The sequence below is a fragment of the Pleurodeles waltl genome, chromosome 7 (assembly GCF_031143425.1).
Source record: "Pleurodeles waltl isolate 20211129_DDA chromosome 7, aPleWal1.hap1.20221129, whole genome shotgun sequence".
NCBI lineage: Eukaryota > Metazoa > Chordata > Amphibia > Caudata > Salamandridae > Pleurodeles > Pleurodeles waltl.
The window spans coordinates 721,378,884-721,403,681 of NC_090446.1; the positions used below are offsets into that span (position 1 = coordinate 721,378,884).

Below are 24,798 nucleotides of genomic sequence, written 5' to 3' on the forward strand. Positions count from 1 at the left end.
ATGCGAGTGAGTAGGTGTGTCTGAGTGCATGTATGTGTATGCTAAATGGGTGTTTATGTGAATGCATGCATGCTTAAAGGGGTGCCCGTGAGCGTATGGATGGGTGGGGGGTATGTGCATGTGTGGTGACGTGTGTGTGTGTGCTGGCAACAGGAATGAAGATTCCTGTCACCAGTGCGGGACCGCCAGGCTTTTCGTGATGGGGTCACCACCACGGAAAGCCTGGCGGTATGCAACCTTATTATCCGGACGGTGGCCTGAGACCTGCCACCGGATTGGAGGAGGTCACTGCTGGCTGCGGCGGTGCCAGCCGGAGTTGTGGAAGTTTGGCTTCAGGCAAATCCCACAACTCGTGATATGGCAGTCTTCACCGCTGGCTCCACAGCAATGAAACCGCCACGTTGAGTCTGGTGGTCTCAAGACCGCCAGTCTCGTAATGAGGACCTATGTATTAACATGGAGCAAGGGGGCGTATGGTAGCAGAGGGTGAAGAATAAGTAAGAGGACATGGGAAAACAGTGACAAAGGAGGAAAGCAGAGATGAAAAAGAGTCTGTAAGAGTGAGTTATAGAGAATGGAAGTGTGGCGCAATGAAAGAAAGAGGCAGGTTAGGTAGTCAACAAACCAGGCATTCAGCAGCCCCAGTGGTGAGTTTCTAAGAAAAACTTTAGGGTCCTGTTCTAAATTTTTCATGTATTTTTTCTTTACAAATTAAGAACCGTAGACTGTTGTCCGACCTTCAATTTAAAGGCTACATTATAAATTAATTAATTACTGAAAATAGAGATTAGAAAATGTAAATAAGTGGTCACTTCCAACGTTCACCTGCTATGCTTGGGATGTTAAGATGATGGTAGTCATAGTAACAGTGTGGGAAGACTACAATTGCAAACTATGGCTTATTACACTCTATCGAGGTAATGCCACAGGTGAAGTGCAGTTGCAATGTGGTAACAAAGAGCTCACAACTGGAAAGGAACTCCTTTCAAGGTTGTGGAAATTGAATGGAAATAGTCTAATGGGGAGAAAGGCAGAAACATTTACAAAGTAAAATGATGATTGAGTGGTAATGCAGAAACTATTCATGCAGCAGTGAAAAGGTCCTCTCTCACATTAACACCTTCAGATGAGTTGAATGCCATCTTCCCCTGATCTCACAGACAGAACCAAATGCCAATGTCATTAAAAAAAACTGATTTGAGGTGAACTTACCACACATTCTGCCTGACAAGTGGCCTTATGGTGTAAGTGACGACTTTTGTCAGTAATTGCTTTAAGGCATCAGTACATTGTATGATGGGACTCCAAGACCCATCGGAAATTAAAAGACCAGCATTTGAGTAGGTGGTATTCAAGTGTCAGAACTTGGGGGCTAAGTCATACATCACATGCGGTCACTTAGGTGCTATGTGTCACTCTAGAGTCATCAGTGCAGTCTCTGCATCACGAGTTCAGGCGATCACACAGTGCAGTTTTGAATGTGGTTAGATCCTCGTTGATCATTTTATTTTCTTGACACCTTACCCCCCTCACACTCTGCCCCCCCTTACTGAAGTGCATCTTTTGTCAACCATTGTTTGTTTCCAGCCCCTGCCTCGCTCTATCCTTTCACTCCAAATGGTGCAGTGTCCTTCCTAGTTAGGTAGCTCCTTATTTGCCTGTATTTCTCTCTGTCAATACAATCACTTTGAAATCATGCTTCTGAAAAAGAACCAAAAGTACATTAAACTGATTATGACCTTTATCTAGCAGAAGTACAGAGGTAGACACAGAAACTGTTGTAGGAAAGAAATTTAATAGTCTTGCATTCATACTTGAAAGGTAAATCAGAGTAACAACTTTCTCATTGGGAGAAACAGTGACCTATACCATAGGGAAAAAAACCTGAAAATTAAAGTGAAGCACTTTAACACAGGATCAACAGCAGTTGAGATTTTTCACAAGTGGTGTGCAAATCTAAATGGCATTTTCTAAATATGGCATAGCTATCCAAAACGGTTCAGGAAACACGTCACCAGAACAGTGTTGAGTGGGGGACGAGAATTCGAGGGGAGTGCATTTGTGTAGAAGGGGCATTTCTTAACTTTTGGGAGAGCGTGTAATTGTAGGTGAAATTCATAGTAAAAGTTGTCCAGACAAATGCCAATAAGTGAGTCCTATAACAACCTACACGGTTCACACACGCACATGTCAATCCTCTAAGTTAAGAGTATTTACCTAAACAGATATTTACAAATATTGTCTATTCTTATAAAAAGTGTCATCCCTCAGATGTATGCCACAATGAACTTCCATAGAGAAAAGTAATCATGGGCTTTTTATATTTAAGATAATTTAGAAGGCATCACTCGTCAGCAGTGGGCACTGTTTGCCTTTACTTTTTATATGGGAACATATGTAAATATTTCTATTTGAATTTTGCTTGTTTTATTAGCATGTTTTATTCTTCTGTTGGAGGATTTTACTTTTTTGAGGTGGAAGAGGGTACAATTTTGCATATGTGGGCATTCAATACATTGCAAGAACCCCATTTGAGAACATTTTGAGTGCTAAAGTAAAGTTTGCAATATGGTTTTCAACACTTATTGCCAATCACAGATTTAGGATGACCACTATCCAAAACGCAACAATGCTATCCAGAAAATCAAAAACACACCGCTTTGCCTATTTTCTGTATTAAGTTTGTTCCTATCTTGCAGCTCAATGGGCCCTCTTTCTAATTTTCCAATATCAACTTTAAATTCACAGAACAGTGTGTTTTGAGGAAATAAAAAATCTGTACCATTTAAGACTAAATGTGAGAACACGGGTCACAAATTGTGATCAGTAGTTTTGCTATCTTTGTGGAGTTTTTTAAACTGTCCTAAGTACAAATCAGTTCACAAAATTCTGGTTTGCAGTGGGTCCTACCTGCATCTACCTCATCGATATTCATGAAGTAGGTCACAAATTGTGACTCGCTGTAACTGGTGGCCATCATGCGGGCGTAAAACTGATGAAAGCTTTTTTCAATGGGAGCCTCCTGGTATTGCTGGAGCAGTGTCATTTTCTTTACACTAGTCCAGTAATACATGAGTTTAAAGCTACCGATGCATCGTAACTTCTGACGCATCTGTGAAAATGTGCTCCATGGAGCTCTGTACTGTAAATACAGAGCATCCATGGCGTTGTTAGGGGGTCATGGAGCAGCTAAGAAATCTGACCCATCAAAGCCGATGTGTCAGATTCTTCTAAATGAGGCCCTTAGTTTATTACACACCAGCAACTAAAATGGATCTGGGGACTATGTACAGTACTAGTGGTTGTAGAGTTGAGGGGCCTAATTTGAAGGAGCTTGTAAAAATAAATGTCCTATTTCAAGTACAGGGTCTAAAGGCTTCTAAAAATAAGGTATATAACAATATTTATATGGCCTCTTATAACTTAGAATGGAAAATGTTTGCTTTCTTTAAGGAGAAACAGGTGCCTTTTGTTAATCATCCTAACAGGTTTTACATTTCTTCCTTGACATGGCATCTTCGTTGACTGAATGCCGTTCACAGATAACAGTTCACTCATTAAGCCACTTATCCCTGTGACCTGATATGGCTGTCCATGAACACCCACACTTTGAAATGAAGGCGAAACCCTCAAGATTGCCTTCTACATGTTTATATAAATGCATATCTTCCATTTAAGCAAAATGCAACAAAGGTCACCATCAGACTATGATTTGGATACATTTTGGTGTACATTTCTATAAATACAGAATAGCAACCCCAAACTGAGCTTCATGCTCGAACATGAGATACGTACAGTTATACACAGGAATAAAACAAACACATTTACAATGATGTCATAACAATTGGCTGAAGAAGGATGCAAGCCTGTTCCAATAACCAGAGAACTTCGTGAGGGTAGAAGCACTGACAGAAAAGCATGCGAGCTTTGTAACATTTTGTGATGGGTTTGGACATTTCTTGAATGCCTGCAAAAAGTTTAACTTAATATTCCTGGAATAAGTCGGATCAACTGGGAAAGCCACAAGAAATAAAACTGACTCTGTCAGAGATCTACATGAAGTGCTGCGTATTCACTGTTTTGTCCATATAGCATGTGCAAAAACGTATTTTCAGCAAATGCAAAATACTATAATTCAGTGACAGTTATGCAATGCATTTGCCATACATAAATGGTATTATTCCCATAAAAATTAGATTCAACCAGTAATAAAATGGCAGAAATTACCTCGGAGCATAGAACTCGAAGGACTAATGGTGAAATTAGCTGTCCTTTGAAATGCTCCAGTATTAATTTTGTAAATAAATAAATAACTAAGCGCTGAAGCCAACGTTTTTCTCTTAAGCCAACCAATGGTGCTGCTGAATGTTAAGGTTGCTGAATACCAATGCTGCCAATCATTGATTCCTGCTGATGCCTTTTTACTCCACCACCTTAACCTCTGTGCTCCTTTATCCCTGCTTTTTCCATTTGTTACTCTTTTCCTATGTTTACCCTCACATTTCTTTCCCCTTTTCTGTCTTTGTCTGTCTTGTTCTCTGTCAAAAACTGATGATGAAAAGTAAATCCAGGTCCACAAAAACAAGTGGCTGTGGACCCCATCTGCAACACTGGTTCAAATAAAGCACTGTGTTGCTTCTTTCTGTCTCTCAATGCTTATGAAAATGAAATCAGAATGTATTAGGGGTGGGCATAACACTCATAATTTTGTGTAACGTAATCCTGCAGAATTACCTAAAATTTCTGTGAGATTACACAGAATTATGTGAGAAAAGTAATTGTGCATTTAAGAATGCATCAGAAAACAAATAGCAAGTGCAAGCAGCTGCTCATGCTCGCTAACTGTGCTCTTGAGGTAGGATTTTTCCCTCAACTTTCTCTCGACATTTAGGTCTATTTTTTTAGTGCAAAATGCATCCTTGTATACAAAATGGGACAAAGGGGTGTAGAAAGTCAGGAAATTTTAAATGGCCTTTAGGAAAAGATGAGTTGGAATGTGCCAATACACATTTCTATTTGGGCAAAACTTTCTCTGTCAATCTTTAAGTGAAAGTGCTCATTTCTCTTATCTCCGGTAAAGCAATGGCACATGCCAACTCACTCTTAACACTTTACAGTTCCTTTGGCCTCAGACACTAAGACTGACTGACTTCAATCATTTATTGTCAATGTACAATGTAAAAATCTCTCATATCTTACTCTTTGTCACTGAAGTTATCAACATTAAACATTGGAATTTTTTTGCAAACGAAACGTTGCATCTTCTATTTAATTCAGATAACGAAATTATGTGTTTTACACTTTTTACTTTTTAAAAATGTTTTTTTAAATATGTGTAGTTTCACATGTCTTGTAAACAGGATCTCATTTTAGATCTTTATCTTTAAATAAATACATTGAAACCTGAATTGATGCGAGGATGCATTTTGTTTTAACAAATAGCACTTAATGTAGCAGAACAAGAACAGCAAGCATGAACGGCTGCTCATGCTCCTTAAATGTGCTTCTGCAGTAGGATTTTCTCTCCTGAGTTACTCTTAATTACACTACCAGAAATACTCGCATTATTATTGGTAATTCTGCATTGTGAGTAACGCAGAATTATAGAAATTACTCCTGCTTAATTGAAATTTCAACCAGGCCTAGAATTTATTATGATATGAAAGTTGTGGTGCCTTAAAGAAATAACTAAACTGGCAGATGCAATGCACAAGAACAAGGAGGGAACGAGGGAGCTGTCCAGCATCAATGAAGTGGCTTTATCGAAGTGAAAATGTTATAAGAACCAATTTTGGGATCGATTGGTAACAGGGTTTTAATCTTTTCAAGTGCCCTCCATGATCTTTGTCCCTTCAAGAAATTCAATTGATAATCACTTGATATTTGTAGAGTTATTTCGCAGCCAAGGTGCATGCATATTCGGCTACTTAATGCAAGATTGCAAAGGACCTGAAAATGTTTCAATGACCTTTGTCAATGTTTAAATCCAGTTCATTAATTGTTTGTGGGAAAGTTTCTGAGCGATATTCCATAAGCAGAAGGTAATTTAAATGTGCTTCTTGAATCATGGTGCACGCACACCAAACCACTGAGTGACAATGGAGTCTCAAAAGTGTAGAGCATCAGCGATTCAAATTTCAATAATTAATGGTGATCTTGTTAATTAGTCTTTCATGATCAATTTCTTTGTGTAATAATTTTCAAACCACACAGGCAAGCAGTTCTTCTCTGATATCTCATGAAATATAAATGATAAAACAAATGCAAATAGGATGCAGAAAATGTTTTGCTGCTACTTCCCAGCATTGACAGCTGTTCTTTTAGGGTATTTTAATTGGCTCCGAATGACTCCCAGTGGAACACATGTACTAATTGATCATTACCTGGGTATTTTATAAAGAAACATCAAGCCTTCTCTACCAGTGGGTCTGGAAAGGGCACCAGACTTTAGAATACTGAACAAAAGGTTTAGTGGGTTTGGAAATACAGTGACATGTTTCAGAGTTTCTTTGAAGTATTCAAATCTTAAGGTGTGAGTTTATCATGGAGCAGTCTTCATACTCGAATATACTGCTGGGACCAGCTTTTTTGCCTTAAATCTAATCCCCAATGCTTAAACGGTTCACTTTCGTGACTTATTTAATGTCAGTAACGCTTTTTTGCAGCATCCTACATTAGAGCCATTTTTCATTTCACCTTTCAAATATGTTTCAATCTTTTGTTCCTGTCCCTTCTTGTTCCATTTCTGGCGACCAGGGCCCCTCTGCCTGCTGTATCTACCTGCCTTCTATGCACAGTCCCGATTTTTATCTAGACTGGGTGTTTCTGCCATGGATGGTAGAAGGAACCACATCACCAAGGACACCACCTTCCATGCATCTTTCAGCGTAAACACTTGCAGAGGTGCTGGAGGAGCTGTCACGTGTGTACAATACGTTACGTAATTCCATGAAGTGCCTAGAGTAGTTCTCCTGTGCGCATGTGAGTGTATGTATAGAATTGTACAGCGGAATATTGAGGCTAGGAATATTGTGATAAACTAAGATTGTGACCATAAACAGCAAAAGTCAAATGCAAATAGAGGAGTATAGAGTTACTATTCTGAGCTCCACATATATGCACTTTGCAGTTATATATATCATCAAGGTACATATATGTTGAGTTAGGTAACGAAAATCTATTCAAACCTTTCGATATTTTGTCCTTTGCTATTGTGTCTATGACATTTGGAACCATTGATATTCTGGGGTTATACCTCAAAGTCCTTTCTGACAGATTAGTTCACCATGCTTTGTGGCCCCACAATCACCTGCTGCTTCAGTATTCCCTTCTTTGTGGTTTTGCTCAACTGGTTTATCTACTTGTAAAGTTAGTTGCAAACTTTTTTGTATTTATTTTAGGTATCTTGTATATAGTTGTGATAGTATAGGAAGCAACACATTAAATGAGGAATGACGTTCTATATACTGCTTGACAAATAAATTGTTTTAAGCAGTACCATTTGTTTCTCATTTTAAAATACATAAGTAAACAAAAAGGGGCCTACCCTTTTACTTTATTGAGTCAAATAACTGAAGGGATTCGCAAATTCAGTACAAGTCAATAACCTAGTGTCCTTCAAAGAGAGAATTTTGTAAATTTGGTCGTATTGTAATTGACCAGTGATTGAGAAGTTGAGTGTAAATAGTGTATACAACCAACAAACTGTTCACAAGACACACATTTTGTTTCATAGTAAACATTGTCCCTCATTATACAAGGGACGCCTAGGAACCACCTATCAATGTGGTATTGTACAGTTGGATACTAATTTAAGCCCATTACAAAACGGCATCTGTGATGGCACAAATGGTGACCTGCACTCTGCCTGCACCAATTTACAGACTTGGAAAAGGAGGACGACACATCACCTGAGGTACCAATTTAAAGTGGGTTACCCACAGTAAAGGACATTGCCTCCATCTTCACCAGTACCTCCATTCTATGTACAATTATGAAACTAGCTAAGGCTGTATATATTGAGGCCAGTTGGGTTAGCTGCTAAGGGTAAGTGCTCCAGAGCACTCTGCCAACATCAGTGAAACTTGTGCATCGTGGAATTAAAATTGCTACGTAAAACTGAGGGATTAACATTTGTGTAATCCCTCTCAATTTGCTCCTTCTGCCAGGCAATGTGGTTATGAAGTATTCTGCACAATTTTGTCCCAACATATTAGAAATGTATTTCTGATCTTAAAAACAAAGGGAGATTGCTCAATTGGAAGGGCCAATTTATAATCGTTATAATCATTAAGAAAGGATTTAGAGTTCAAATTAAGTCTTTGGCAATTCAACGTGATCCAAAAAAATAGGATTGTTGGGCAAAGGAATTGTCTGTCGTTGAAAAGTACATCAGCATGTTTATGGTGCAGTTGCAAATGCACTATTTAATAATAACATGAGCGTGTGAAACAATCCTAAAGGTTTGCATCCTTAGTGCATTGGTTAAGTGTTGATCCACCTTTCTGACATACCAATTCAAAATTCAGGACCATATTTAGAGTTGGTGTATAGGATACTCCCCCCATATTACAATACCATAGGCTATAATGCACATGTGATATGGCAGAAATATTATTTCTATAGAATTACATACAACCAATAGAAACAGATAGATTTGAATTGTATGACAGTTCAGCTGAGAGAACCTTCCCTGATCCTGCAATTGTAATGATTGACTACAGATGTCTAATTGTGAACAAACACTTTTGGGTGAGTGAGACTTATTGCATGTTTGCTGAGTTGCGCTTATAAATAGTCAGCCACATGACAGTGACAGTGCTTGCGCAATGCCATTGATAGACTGATGAGGCTAACAATTCATGTTGCCCAGAATGGTAACTTGCACAGTCATGATCTATGTCAACTTAGGGCCACTCTGTACAAATGGGCGACAGGGAAACAAAAGACTTGAGTTACAAATCAGTTACACTATGACAAAGTACATAATGAATGTAGTACTTTACTGGGGTTGGTTTTGCTGAAAAAGGACAGAATTTTTTTTTTTCTTACAGTCAGGGGAGACACCAGGTTTGTGAAGCCCCTGCAGCAAACAGGTCCCCCACCTTTCAAGGGGGCCTCTTTCAGCCCAAGGCTATGAATATATGTGAGAAATGGGGGTGACAGAGGCTCCTGGACACATTCTGCTGGAAGGCCCCATTTGTTGCATCATGCCTCTGCGTACCACTGTCAAAAGTCCTTCACTTAAGTTTCACAATGTGGTCTGAACCCCAGTGGTCATGAAATTAATGTTCATTGCATTTCAACACCAGAGACAAATCTTATTTTCAAATCAAAGCGACACACAAGTTTAAGAATGACAACCCTTCTAAAGTGAAGGGTGAACCTTTTCCTAGAAATGTTGCCAGTAGTAGACCAGTGTTGCACCTTGATGCTTCCGTAGTTGTCTGTTTTCCAGTGTAAAAATATACAATGTCACTGCGCATTTGATAAAGTATAAAGGTCCAACCAGTACACATTTGTGGAGGCTCTTTCTGGTGCCATCTCATACGTCACCAACCCAAACAATTGTGTTGCCTCTCTTGAATCCGGAAGCCTCACAGTGCAATGTGTTTTGTCTCCCGTTGATAATGAAAAGGGAATTATTGGCCGGTGTGATAAGGTACTGTCCAAATAACCCACTGTTCTTTATTATTCGGTTTCTCCTGCTCCATGGCCAGTCTTTTAATGCTATGGCCTCTTTGAGGTTCTTCATTGTGTCCATCTTTCCCGTAGACAGCTCTACATGTAGAACATCTGTTTGCAAATGTGACGTGGCATAGATGTAATACTGATTGCCTTCTGTGAACGATGCTTGAAATGTCAGGTCAGAGACATGTAAGTGCGTTTCCAAGGTATAGACCAACTCGATTTCACCTCGGATGGTTATCGTCTGGACGCTGATGCGGCCGCTTCCTTCGTCTACACTGACCAAATAACGCCCGTCGGGAGAAACGTAAGGTGTTCCCGATACGTCACTGTTGGACCCGATAACTGTGTCAGTAACGCTGTCAATAATGATCTGATGCAATGCTGACGTAGATCTGTTACTCCTGCACTGGACAATGAAATACCCACCCATGTGCGTATATGCCATATTCAGGGGGGTGCAGCTGTAGTTTTTGAAGGAAATAGTTTTGATCTGAGTCACAGTGTCCAGGTCGATTTTGTGTACTGCAGATTCAGACTTGTTGAAGAGGAATCCGAACCTGGAACATAAAACAGGACACCGAGTTACCTTTTAGAATCTGGTAATGTTGAAAAAAATCCTCTAGAAGAAAATACAATGCACATTTCTATTTCGTAAGTTTACACCAAAATGCTGTAACAGAACCCGTTTCACAGATAAGGAGATAAGGACATTTTATGTGAAAGTATCATTCATGCTGGCATTCAGCAACCCTACAGTAATTTCTTATTAATTACATGTATCTAGGATATATATATATATATATATATATATATATATATATATATATATATGTGTCAATTTTCCATGTGAACACACGTGCGCCATCACAACCGGCCAATTTTGCACTGCCTGCGGCATTCGATTGTTCTCCCTGCTCACTGTGCACCTCTGAAATATGCACATTTAATAGAAAGATTGCTTCAATAAAATAAAATCACTTGCATAAAGGCCTTAGCCTGAAAGAGAAAGAAGAGCAACGCCACCTAATAATGAAAATTGGTCGTGTCATATGTGGACTGTAAAGTGCCCCTAACAAATAGGTTGGCATTTTTTGACATTTCAGCATTGGAAGAAAAGGGCATCGAGGTTAATCTTAGAACACTTATGGCAACTTTCTCTGAAAAAAGAAACCAGAACACTCCCATGGTATCGTATGTGAACAAGTTCAGTTGACCTTTCTGTGAAGTAGTTTCCAATTTTATTCTAAAGAGAGCACTGAAGCACTTCCAGCTAAGATAGGGCAATACATGACATCCTCTGAACTTTTATTTCAAATTCGGAGCCAGTATGACAATGTCCCTATTTGGAAATGTTTGCTCTTTTGTCCAGCAATGTCACCTTTACCCGCCAAACGTGCCTTACCACTCCCCGCTTATTAATTTGCGTAAATATTCATTCCGTCTAATGTGCATAAAGACAAGAGATCGGGGCCCGCGCGCTCCGCGTGGGCTGCGGGTCCTTTGTTATCCCACTGCTGTTCACCTCTGATAGAAAGGTTTTGAACATCTATGCAAACTTCAAATGTAGGATGCAAGACTGAAGAAGTTATATTCTCCACTTGTATGTAAAAAAAGATAACTTGGTTAAAATCTCACGTACAGGCTGTAGAGGTCTGTATTTTAAAAGTTTGTCTTTGGACAAAATCCTATTTGCCTAGCTTCTAATAGGAGCATGCTACAACTATCACAGACCTACTTTGTAGCAGTCTCTGCTGAGAAAGGTAAATATGGAAATAATGAGGGACTTTCTCACATATTGAGATAGAACGGGGCAGATCTAAGAGGAGCATTCAGTAATGTAAGTTTACTGTGCTACATATCAATGTAACAAAAATGAATAGAAACATCATAATAGCAAGGAATGAAGATAATTTTTTTTACCGGGGGCACAGCAACATTTGTATAACTCTACATGCGAATGAAATCATTTCAGAAGCGATTGACGAAAATGCTTGATTCAGACAAAATATTTATTAACTTGAGCAAAAAGAACCGTGTATTTACACTTCACTCAATTTAAAACAATGCAAAATAGCTAGAAGGCAATTTCATATGAGGTAACGGTTGGGTCACATCCATAGATTCACACATTTGTGAATTGTCCTATGTGCACCGCATGGCATACATATTTCCTGTCTGGAGGCACTGCCATAGCGCATGCTTATGAGCTTAGAGACGTTTTATGTTTGAACCAGCCTCCTCTAATGTTATGCATGACGTTTTTACACACGCAATGCCACTCATGTGCACCTATGTACAAGATACCAGTCAAACCACATTTCGCATCATTTACGTAATTTCCCTTAATTTTACATAATTCACACAATTATGTTTTTTGCAAACGTCTGGGACCTCGAAAATGTACCCCTTAAAGGGAAGGCCAAATTAATGCAAGGCCACTTTGTATATTTTTTCACAGTGCCAGTTCAAGGCCTTAAAAAATATTCAGAAACAAGATAGTGCCAATCACCACAGTTGTCATTTTCATTGCAAAACGTGTGCATTTAATAAGGATAATCACTTATGCCAGGAATTTAAAAATGTATGACTTAATCAGTGAAAGTGATCAGGTGTCTGTGTTTGGCAAATGCCAACATTGTTGAAGAAAACATTTAAAAAAAAGAGTAGAACATTTTTCTTCCATTCACTTTTACAATACTCTTGTGAACAGCAGACAGCTCGCGTCCACCATTAAATATGGACACCACGTACACAAACTCCTTTACAGTTTGGTTGAACACTGGCATAAATAAGCACTGCTCATGCCCATCAACACATGGTTCCTGTGCTCTGTTTAAAGTCGGGGGAAACTGCAAGTTTACTTCCAACTGTAGAACCTTTGCTTGGCTCACTGCTGTAAACCTCTAACCCGGAAGCCCATCTGCCAAAAGGCCGCTAGGTCATAATGTCTGTCGTCCTGCCCTATTAAGGGCAGGAAATGTCACTCATTTTCCTTACCTTTGTTCCCTTTGAGAGGCATGGCTACAAGGGCTGAGAAAACGCAGAATGTTCTCCAGGCGCAGGGAGAAAATACCCTGTGCCATGTTTTTCTTCTGAGATAGCAATGAAGGGTCCCATGGGCAGCAGCAGGTCAGCCTAGTCTTCCCACAGGATTTTCCATGAAGCGTAAAGACATCAAAGGACAGGATAGGTGGGGGGAGGGGGTTTAGGAGGGGGTCAGCTGCTGTAGAGTATAAAATGAGTCCTAGGGGAATTGTCGGCCTCTTCCTGGGGCTCGCTTCTCACACTATGGAAAAGCTTGGCCACACTCTCACCCTACAAGTTCTGAGTGAGATGGTTGGGAAGAGAGAGAAAGGAGGGTACAGATTGCCAGCTTTGGGCAGGATGCAGATGGTGAGCATTAGTTGGGGGGGGTGGAGACTCACATGCAGGCCTGTCCACTCCTCTGGGGGGGGAGAGGCATAGGTGAAGGATGACAGGGTGTTGGATGCCCAGGACAGGGGCAACAAGTTTTTAATTGAAGGGATACTTGGGTGAAAGAGGTGAGAATGAGGCAGGGTATGGAAGGAGACCATGTACAAAAGGTGAATGGAAGGTGGAAACAAGGGGAACTGGGGTAAAGTGTGGGAGCTAAAGTGAAATGCGGGGGATACAAGAGAGATTTTGCATTTGAAAAGTTTCAAGCTAATTTCTAAAGTTGTCCAAATGTTCAGTTATTTGCGATTCTGCCCTAATAAACGGCATTTGTGTCACAAACTCCAACTTTGAGGTTTTTTTTCTTAACAAGAAAGTTTGCCAAGCAGGTGCTACAAGCATTGCCCCCCTCTGCAGCTCTCAGTGAAGGGAGTCCAGCAGCAGAGGGCTCGCGACAAGACAAGTGGAAACCTTAAGTAAGGCAGACCATCCACAGATTTCTGACTGATTCCATAAGCCATTATGCACACACCAGTGGACCTGTCCATTTCATAACTCGTGCTTTTTACCGGTGTCATGTCCACATAAATGAAGAATTACCCATTTGACACACAATCGTTAAAAGCGCCAAGGGATGAGACATACATTTATATGTTAGTGACAAGGTCCAAATAATCCTTATGCCTGACTGACATATAACTTACAAGACAGCACAAACGGGTGCCGTAAGAGCATACCTTATGTGATTGATGATGAGATTAGTGGGAGGAATGAAGAAATCATCCACCCCTTCAAAAGGTGTGCGAACGACATGTTGAATTTCCACAGTACTTGCTTCCGATATCACCTATAAAAAGAAAGAAAACACATTCCTTGTGAATGAACCGCAGGGATTACATGTGATAAAATAGTCTGCTGACAGCTTGTGGTCTTCAAACTTTTTTTATGCTGCCCCGGCCCTTATCAAAAAAATCATCGGCCCCCTCCGAATTGTTCACAAGTATTACATTAATTTGGCAATGTCTGAATATGTCTAGACTCATTTTTACATTGCTGTCAATTTCTAATACTGTTTTAAAAATGCAATTAAAAAACATAATGCCAAACATACCATTCTGGTCAGGCAGGCCTTACTAACCACTAAAAGTATCCTCAGTGTGATTATTAGAAGTTGGGGTGGGGGTTTTGAAAAGTATTTGGAGCCACTTCCCTTTTGACACATACTCCCAGCTTGGGTATAAATGCCAAAACATGTTAGTGATGGCCTAATGCTTACTGACCCGCCAGCCAGTTTGAAGACCCCTTGCTTAAATCAAACAAAGCATTGCAATGCAGCTGATCAAAAACGCCCTGCAATTCCAAACGTGGCCGGTGACATCAGGATGAGTGACAGGGTGACGTGTACTGAAGTGTTGCTGTCGGTCAAACAAAGTCACATAAGAAAAAGAAGTCACAATATACTTGATGTTTGCCTATAGTGCTTAAGTTTGCTGTTGAAAAGCGAACGCTTTTGCCAGATTAGCACTTCATGATATGTGTTAACCTGCACATATTTGTGTTTCCCTATACAAGAAAATCACCACTGAAAAGCAGAGCTGACGTTTTAGTGAAACATAACCACAAGCTTTCAAAGTACTTGTCTGTAGACCTTTTAGGCACAATCGTAAAATTGTAAAAAATGTGCGGTTTCCTCAAAAGATCACCTACAAAAGTCTACAAATTACCGAAATTCTATCTGTATTCCCGGTCATTATTTTTTTAATTATCCCAGAGTATGCTATGACATACAATAAATAGAGCATGTTTTGAACATTTGCTTTGAGTGATTTCTTTTTTTTTTTAAGTGTGCTACCCAAATGTGATAATGCAGGCTCGCCACAGATCAATTTGATGCAGAGCATTACAGGCTGACCCTTTTTCTCTCTATGTGGGACATTGTTCTACACCTGATGCTCGACTGTCTCTTCAAACTATAGGATGCAGCATATTATCAGAGATCATACATATTCAGTACATTAGGAAAGCAACACGTTTTGACCTTAAAATATTTCGGCCTTCCTGAAATTGAATTTAAGAGGTTTTGAGAGGATTTTGAACATATATTTATCCGTTGCAGATGTTTTGTGTGCATTAGTGCTAATGCAAATGGATTATAGAAAGAGATGTTGTCAGTTGGACAAAAGTCAGGCTGTCCTGGAAACTCAGCATGCTTCTTTGCGATTTCCTAACAGTAGAAAGTTCTATTTCCTATACAAAAAGCATGTGGTCACCCCAATTACTAAATTGTAAGCACAAATCCTATGGTCCAACCTTCTACGCACGTTCCCTGATCTAACTCTGAAAACTATGCACAGCCACATTCTTTTGGTGCTAAAATCCTTAGAGTTGGAGACAGCAACATTTACTTTTTAAATATTAAATCTAATGTCTCCACCCAAAAAACTGTTTACGTTACTGGTGAGTACTCCTGTACATTGTCAGGTAACTAATTATGATACATTGTATTATAAAAAAGTTTTCTGTGAGAGACTGGTGTTATCACTAAACTTTAGTAATAATAATTTTATCAATCTCATAAGTATGAAAGTTTGAGTGGACCTCCCTGAATCAAAATTGTGGCATTCAATTTGTATACAAACCTGCTGAGGTTGCATTTTTCCAATCACATCGTGCCCTAATTTATATGGTTTTGACTCTTCTCTTGTTGAAGCTCATAATATTTGCTATGGCTACAGTGTGTGCATGATAGTATAATAGGAGATTCACTGTAAACTACATCATATGACCGCTGAGGTGCATGACATGACTCCCACATGCATGACCTAGTAAATTAGAATAGTATTGGGAGGAAAATTCTTTGGGATGAGCTTTGAGGTGAGCCTTCTCCACAGAGCACCTCTGGACCCCATTTTCTCTGCCAGCAACAACGTCTCCGTCAGCCACACCACCTAACTCCAATGGACCGACCACCACTGCATTCACTTCACCTTCAACAAACCCATCGGTCGACACCACACTGTCCAACTTCCCTGCAGAAATTGGAACAAGGTCACTGAAGCCCAGCTCACTGCCAGCCTCAACGCAACACTCCTTCAAGCTGATGACAACTCCAACACTGCCGCACACAACCTCCATGAATGGATCACTGACTACACCAACACCCTCACCCTCCTCAAGACACCCCACTACAGAAGCACAGCCAAGAAAGAAAACTGGTTCACCCCCACACTCAAAGAATCAAAACAGGTCTGCAGATGTCTAGAGAGGAAATGGCGCACTGACAAGACCCCCGCAAATCATGAAACCTTCAAAAATGCCATCAAATATCACCACCAGCTCATTAGGACCACCAAAAGACTCGCCCTACAACAAAGCATCAATAAAAACACCCACATCAGCAAGGACATTTTCACCGTCATAAAAGAGTTCACCAACTCCAACTCCACTGACATCCCCCCATGGCAAGAACTCTGCGAAAACCTCACCAACTACTTCCGCCGCAAGATTGCAGACATTTACGACAGCTTCACCACCCGGGGCACCCCCACGACACTCACCACCAGCCCGTCGACCGAAGCATCATCACACCCCCCACCCTTCTCTGCTGGAACAACATCACCGACAAAGAGACTTGGGACATCATGGCAACCATCCACTCAGGAGCTCCCACAGACCCCTGCCCTCACCACATCTTCAACTAAGGCAGCAACATCATCGCACCCACAGTCCGGCATACCATCAAATGCTCCTTCGAAACTACCACCTTCCCAGAGAGTTGGAAACACACTGAAATCAAACCTCTACTGAAGAAACCCACCGCCGACCCAACAGACCTCAAGAACTACCGGCCCATCTCCCTGCTCCCCTTTCCGGCCAAAATCATTGAGAAGGCAGTCAACAAACAACTCACCACCTTCCTGGAAGCCAACAACTTTGTGGACCCCTCTCAGTCACGATTCAGAAGCAACCATAGGACCAAGTCCGCCCTCCTCACCACCACAGACGACATACGCACCCTCATCAACCGAGGCGAGACCGTTACCCTCATCCTCCTGGACCTTTCTGCCACCTTCAACACAGTCTCACATGACACACTATGCTCCCGCCCCCATGACGCCGGCATCCAAGACTCATCACTGCAATGGATCTCCTCGTTTCTCACAGGCAGAACACAGAGGGTCCGACTCCCCCCCTTTCTCTTGGAAGCCACCAAGATCAGCTGTGGTGTCCCTCAAGGATCCTCGCTGAGTCCCACCCTCTTCAACCTTTACATGAACCACAAGCCACCATCGCCAAATGCCATGCACTCAATATCGTCTCCTACCCCAACGACACCCAACTGACAGTCTCCCTCACCAACAACCCGACCATCACCAAAAACAATTTCCATGAAGGAATTAAAGCAGTCGCTGCCTGGATGAAAGATAATTGTCACAAACTGAACCCAGACAAAACAGAAGTCCTCATCCTCGGCTCCACACCCTCTACCTAGAACGAGTCCTGGTGGCCCTCTGCCCTCAGAAACGCCCCCACTCCCACCGACCATGCCCGCAACCTCAGCGTCATCTTAGACTCATCGCTCTCAATGGACCGACAGGTGAGGACAATCTCATTGGGTTGCTTCCACACCCTACGCATGCTTCGAAAAATCTACAAGTGAATACTCACTGAGGCCAGAAGGATAGTCACCCAGCCCCTTGTCAGCAGCCGCCTCGACTATGGCAATGCTCTCTACGCCAGAACCACCGCCAAGACACGGAAAAGACTACAATGCATCCAGAACGCCTCTGCCCGTCTCATCAAGAATGCCCCACAACACAGCCACACCTCTTTCCTCCTAAAAGACCTACACTGGCTGCCTATCGAAAAGAGAATCACCTTCAAGCTCCTGACCCCTGCCTACAATGCCCTACACGACTCCAGACCAGCCCACCTCAACCACAGACTCTTCTTCTACACTCCCACCAGACATCTCTGCTCCAATGACCGGGCCCTCGCCAAGGTCCCCTACATCCGGAAAACCACAGCCGGAGGAAGATCCTCATCCCACATCGCCGCCTAAACGTGGAACACTCTCCCCATCCACTTCAGTCAATCTCCTACACTGTTTCAGTTCAGGAAAGACCTCAAGACCCGGATCTTCGACTGATCCTCTTCACTCCCACCTTACCCCCCCAGCACCTTGAGACCCTCACGGGTGAAAAGCTGTGCTCTACAAATCCCTGATTGATTGAGAGCACTTCGTGCAACAGAATTGTTTGCAGTTCTGGTAAGAGTGCATTTTAGTGAGGTACAAAACCAACAGCATCAGTTCCAGTGGCTGGCTGAAAGTGAGAAGGACACTTGGATTTTAGACAGAAGCTGTTTCATTTTGTGTCATCATTTTTAAAGTCAATTAATTGGCTCGGAGTTAACAGAAAGTTAAAACCAGGGAGTGGTTATTGCTTGCAGTGCTTTTGATTTTTTGCACTCTTTTAGCGCAAAATGCTTCATCACATTCACATTTTTTGTATATTTCAAGTAATTTAGCAAAAACAAATTACTCAAATTTCTCGCACCTCTATTATTTACAAGTTGAACAATAGTACCTATTTGAAGGACATTTTCACTTTTATGGGATGTTTTTATGACTTTCATCTATTCAAAATTCTTTGGTTTCCTTTTTAATGGGTTTCGTAGTAGTAGACTCTCCCCATCTACGTGGAAGACTATACAAAAGTAAGAACGCATTGGTTCGGGTGGCAGAGTCATCTGTTGTACCATGTAAACTTCTAGTTGTTCATATACTTTCTATGAGCATTTAATGGTCTCTGCTTAGTTACAAATTATGAGAATGGCTACTTACTCAAAGCAGCAGTTCCACCCCTAGCCACTAGCTTTTAATCATATCATTTTCAACCCAGTCTTAGTTGTGTAGTTTGGGAGAGAGGGGGTGTAAAGTGAAGCAGCAGGGGTGTTTTCTAGTGGTGAATAGTAGCCACTGAGAGCACGCCCACCATTAAATTACAATATTTGGGCAGTAGAAGTGGTATAACAAGATCTTTGACCCAATGATGACAAACAAGTGTCATCATTCGATCTTTGACACTAGGGCCATCACAAAAAGTAACAACACTCAGTTTTTAAAAGTGATGAAATCTATAGAAAAGCCTAAAATAACCACATTACATTTTAGTAACATCACTGTTTCACAGAAACCAAAACAGGCAGGCATAGCAGTAACAAAGAAGTTGCATTGAAAAATCCATAATATTGGTATTCTGTTGAAGAAAAATACACATGTTTGTTAAGCAATGAAAAACAACAAAAACGAATAAAAAACAAAAGAGTTACATTTGCAATGCTGGTTTACGCCAGAAGTACCATTTGCTGTCAGTTACTGTGCCACAAAATGGTTTCCATTATTTCAATGCTGCTTCAGAAAATGGTGCAAGGATGTTGAAATCACTAGGGACAATAACATCTTGTGCCCCTTTAATACATACTAGGCCCAGACTGACGATCAGACACAGATTAAGCTTGAAAAAAATACACCCAATAGCAACGTAATGAATGTAATGAAATGGCATAAGATGCTAATGCTGTTATTTAGAAGTATATAACTCCGCTCTATGAGGCCTATTCTACTATGCAACCTCCGCTTCTCAAACTTCCCCTGATCTGCTTGAGAACCAACTAGAAGGATACCAAGGATGCTGGAAAACATTTGAATTGGACTGGACTGAAGAGGCTGGCAGCAGGTGTAGTCGGGAGCGGAACAAACTCATCCCCTAAGGGGAACCTCTGAGCCATGTTGAAGATTTCTAGAGTCTCACTTCCAGAGCGTGGCCTATATTTTATAGTAGGAAATTCGAGTGGACATTATGGATATTTTCTAGTGATCTTCTAGCTATGATTTAGGAACACACAAAAAATACAAACCAGATTTTTAATTTCAATCGTCATTGTTTGCCCATTGGATGAATGGAAGTAGAACTAAGGGGCATATTTATACTCTGTTTGCACCGAATTAGTGTCATTTTGTTTTTACTCTAATTCGGTGCAAAACTAACTCCATATTTATACTTTGGTGCTAGACCCCTCTAGCACCAAATTTATGGAGTTAAAGTCATTTTTTGAATGTGGAGACCTACCTTGCCTTAATGAGATGCAAGGTAGGCGTTCCCATGCAAACAAATTACTCTATGGCCTTAACGCCATATTTAGGGGCATATTTATACTCTGCGGCATATTTATACTCTGTTTGCACTGAATTAGCGTCATTTTTTTAACTCTAATTCGGTGCAAGTCTAACTCCATATTTATACTTTGGTGATAGACCTATCTAGCACCAAGGCCCTGATTTATACTTTTTTTTGCACCACATTAACATAATTTTTTGATGCAAAAGTGGCGCAAACGTACAAAATATTGGCCCTTATTTATACTTTTTGCTGCAAAACTGCACTAACTCGGTTTTGCACCAAAAAGTTTAGCACCGGCTTGCACCATTTCTGTGCACCAGCCGGGCACCATATTTATGGAATGGTGCAAGCCGGTGCAAAGGGTAGGCTAGAGTTTAAAAAAATGACTTTAGTCGGGTGGGGCTGGCAGTATAGAAGAAGAGGGTTTAGCACCAAAACATTTCTTTAGGCAGGTTAGAGTAAAAAAAAATGACTCTAACCAGATTAGCGTCATTTTATGGTGCTAAACCTACCATGCCACATGACTCCTGTCTTAGAAAAGGCAGGAGTCATGCCCACCACCCCAATGGCCAGCACAGAGGACAGGGGTCCCCTGGGCATGGTCATTGCACCCTGTGCCATGTATGGGGGCCCATTTCAGGCCCCCCTATGGCACTTTCAAAAATAAAATGCACTTACCTGTACTTACCTGCAATGGGGTCCCCCATCCTCGCAGTCCCTCTAGTGTGGGTGGGGGTGCCCCTGGGCCTAGGGAGGGCACCTCTGGGCTTATTCCATGGTGTTCCACCATGGAAATAGGCCCACAGGTCCCCTAATGCCTGCCCTGACCCAGGTCTTAAAAAATGGGGCAAAGCAAGCTTTGCCCCATTTTTTGACCCCTCCTCCCTCACTTGCACCATTTTTGCATGGGAGTATAAATATGGCGTTAAGGCCATAGAGTCATTTTTTGCACGGGAACGCCTACCTTGCATCTCATTAAGGCAAGGTAGGTTTCCACTTCCAAAAAATGACTTTAACTAAATAAATTTGGCGCTAGACGGGTCTAGCACCAAAGTATAAATATGGAGTTAGTTTTGCACTGAATTAGAGTAAAAAAATAATGACGCTAATTCACTGCAAACAGAGTATAAATATGCCCCTTAGCGTCAAAAAATTATGCTAATCTGGTCAGAATCATTTATTTTGACTCAAACCTGCCTAACGTGTTTTATTTTTAAGCTAGCCTACCCTTTGCACCGGCTTGGACCATTCCATAAATATGGTGCCCAGCTGGTGCCAAAAAATGGTGCAAGCCGGTACAAAACATTTTAGTGCAGTTTTGCACCAAAAAGTATAAATAAGGCCCTAAGAATGTACTGTTGCTGAAGTGAAAAGTCCTCTGCCATCGGTCTGCCCTATATCAATACCCACCGAACTAAAATATGGCATTCATAAAGTTCAGAGAATGTATTTATAGCGTAAACTAGAGCCAAGGAATCTAGACCATTTCCCCATAAAATGGTACCTGTCCTCAAAGAGATTTTTTAGATGTTTTATTAAGTGGCTTTTAGCACAATTTCTTTACATTAAAACAGGTTGGGCTATAAAACATTATAACCATAAAAGCTTATTGAAAAGAAAACAAAAGAATAGTAAAGGATAAATGTTCAAATATTAGTCATAATTAAAATAAACGTATGGCACAGTTTTTCGGGACAGAAGTATTAGATGTGAAATAAAGAGCAGAAAACCTTTGGAGAAACCCACTTTTATACATTTATGTAATCAGAGAAACAGGATTGTTTTATCCAAGAAGATTGCCTATTGTTTATCTGCATGTATGTTTCTCTCCCCCAATTAAAAAATGACCTCACTTAGGATCTCACAAGGTTACACGAAGTTCACTGATTATAGTTTCGTGACTCCTAATGTGTCTCTTAAACTGGAGACTGTCTCGTGTTCGAAGGCTACTTAAATTGGCATTGTAGAACCCTGAATATACTTCAAAAATCAATTCCAGAAAATAATCCATCATACAAGTCACAGGTGAATGTTAGCCACACAGATGGGGCATAGCAGTTGTTATATCTCTTCTCTCAGCCTCCTCAACCAGGGGATGGGTCTCTGTTCTATGATCCCTTTAAAATGAACAGATTAGAATCAAGTGATCTATACTTTCTGGTTGACTTGGATTACAGATTTGTGTTTCCCATTGACGACACCTTATCAAATTTACAGTCAATGGCAGGATATTGCACTTTGCCACTGTCAATATGTCTTTGTTAGGAACTCATCAATATCTAGCGGGAGGATTGTTTGCCAAAATCGGCAAAAAACCTCTTCCATTCACACCTTTTGTTCCTCCGGGACTACTCTAATTTAGACCTTGCAGTCAATTGCAATCAAGCTGATAAGCCAATACGATTTGGGACCGGGTGTTGAACTCTTTTGTTATTGGGACATTTAAAATGTTTTTCAAGAGCTAGGAAAGTGCAGGAAGGTGAATAAAGCAGGACTTCAAAATTAGTGTCCACGATGATTATAAAATCATCTCCTGAAAGGGTTTTGTGTTGGTTCTGGTGCTTTTCCTAACTTTCCCTTCATGTTGGAATCCAAGAAGATACACTCTTCCCAGGCTTTCCTTTCCTTAGACTCTACTCTTCCAAAATCCATCTGTTGGGAGGAAAAGTCCATTTAATAGCTACAGAAGGAGGAGATGGATTTGTTTGTTAATATATGTTTAATGTGCACAGTCCAGGGATTCTCTGGCGTTTTGCTTTAATGTTACATTTAAAACGGCTGACATCTTCCGTGACAGCTCCATAACTTGAAGGATGTTATTTTCCTTGGCTGACTTTTCTAATACATCTCATCTTCTTCAAAACAATTCTTTCTTTTTTAACTTCAAACAGGTGTTTAATGCTTTCCTTAAACCTTTTTTTTATTAAATATGCTGGCAAATGACTGTTCAACACATTTTACAGTATGTTAGAAATGGGGTCTTTGGTTGGAAGTCAGGTTACCCCCTGTCCATGCAAGGACCTTCACTCTAGTCAGGGTAAGTCACACACAATCCAAGTTATCCTGTGCCCACCCTCTGGTAGCTTGGCACTGAGCAGTCAGGGTTAACTTAGAAGGCAATGTGTAAAGTATTTTTGCAATAAATCATGCAATAACATAGTAGAACACCACAAAAATACACCACACATTGTTTAGAAAAATATATAATATTTATCTGATAAGATGCAGGTCAAAACGATTAAGATGCGATAAGTATATGTTGAAATATCACTGTAAAAATGATTTAAACGGTCTTTAGTCTCCTAAAAGCAACAAATGTTTCTTGCAAGCACAAAGTACCTGGTTTGCATTTAAAATCTCCGCAAGGAACCACAGAGGAGAAGATGCGTGGAAAACAGAGAGGTTTGCGTCGATTTCTTGGGCTGCACTAGGTGATGCGTTGTTTATTTTTCTCTCAGGGAAGGCTTTGCATCGATTTCTGGTGCTCAGACTTGGATCCTCTTGGGTTTGCAGGATTTTCGGATGCCCCGGGGGCGATGCATTGAAATCCAGCACTAGCAGGATCAAGTCACAGGGACTGCGTCGATCCAGTGTAAATTTCTACCGCATGGCAGGCGCTGCGTCGATTCCTCTCAGGAAGTAGGGCTGCGTCGTTCCGGCTCGGCTTTGGTCGATCTAGTGGGCCGTGCGTCGAATTTCCGGTCGCTAAGCTGGCACTGCGTCGATTTTCTCCTTGCGTAGTCAGGCTACGTTGTTCCGGTTTGGCATGCAGTGATTTTCTCACCGCAATGCAGGCTGTGCTTCGTTTCAGGCAGGCGGTGCGCCGATTTTCGCCACACCAGGAGTTCTTCTTGCAGGAATGACGTTTTTTTGTTCCTGAGACTTCAGGGAACAGGAGGCAAACTCTATCCAAGCCCTTGGAGAGCACTTCTCAGCACAGCCAGAGAGCAGCAAGGCAGCAGGGCAACAGCAAGGCAGCAGTCCTCCTCAGAAAGCAGTCATGTGAGTCCTTTGGGGATCCAGGCAGTTCTCTTGGCAGGTTGCAGTTTCTGGTTCAGGTTCTCTTCTCCAGAAAGTGTCTGTGACAAGAGTGTCTCGTCAAGAAGTGTCAGAGTTGGCAGTGTCAGAGACCCTGCTTAAATACCCAAATGTGCCTTTGAATTGGGGGAGACTTCAAAGAATGACTTAGAAGTGCACAAGGTCCCCTTTCAGTTCCATCCTGTCTGCCAGGGTCCCAGTAGGGAGTGTGGCAGTCCTCTGTGTGAGGGCAGGCTACTGTCCTTTGACATTTAAGTGTCAGGCCCTCCACCCTCCCAGCCCAGGAAGACCCATTCAGTATGCAGATGTATGCAAGTGTGACTGAGCATCCTGTGTTTGGGGTTGTCTGAGTAAAAGGGGGCTGTCAACTAAACTTAGCCAAACGTGGATTGGAAAACACAGAAGGATTTATGTGTAGAGAAATGCTCACTTTCTAAAAGTAGCATTTCTAAAATAGTAATATAAAATCCAA

General features: G+C 41.2%; 1 protein-coding gene across 2 annotated transcripts in view; it reads right to left on the reverse strand.

The window, feature by feature from the left end:
- Positions 1-1,786: 1,786 nt before the first annotated feature.
- FSTL4 (follistatin like 4) overlaps positions 1,787-24,798 on the reverse strand; it is a 2,214,882-nt gene continuing 2,191,870 nt past the window's right edge. For both annotated transcript variants that reach the window (XM_069199198.1, XM_069199197.1), the window contains 2 exons: positions 13,842-13,951; positions 1,787-10,247 (listed from right to left, as the gene is read on the reverse strand). In XM_069199198.1, the coding sequence (XP_069055299.1) occupies positions 9,545-10,247; positions 13,842-13,951 (813 nt within the window). In that variant the 3' untranslated portion in view covers positions 1,787-9,544. The remainder of the gene's footprint in view (positions 10,248-13,841; positions 13,952-24,798) is intronic.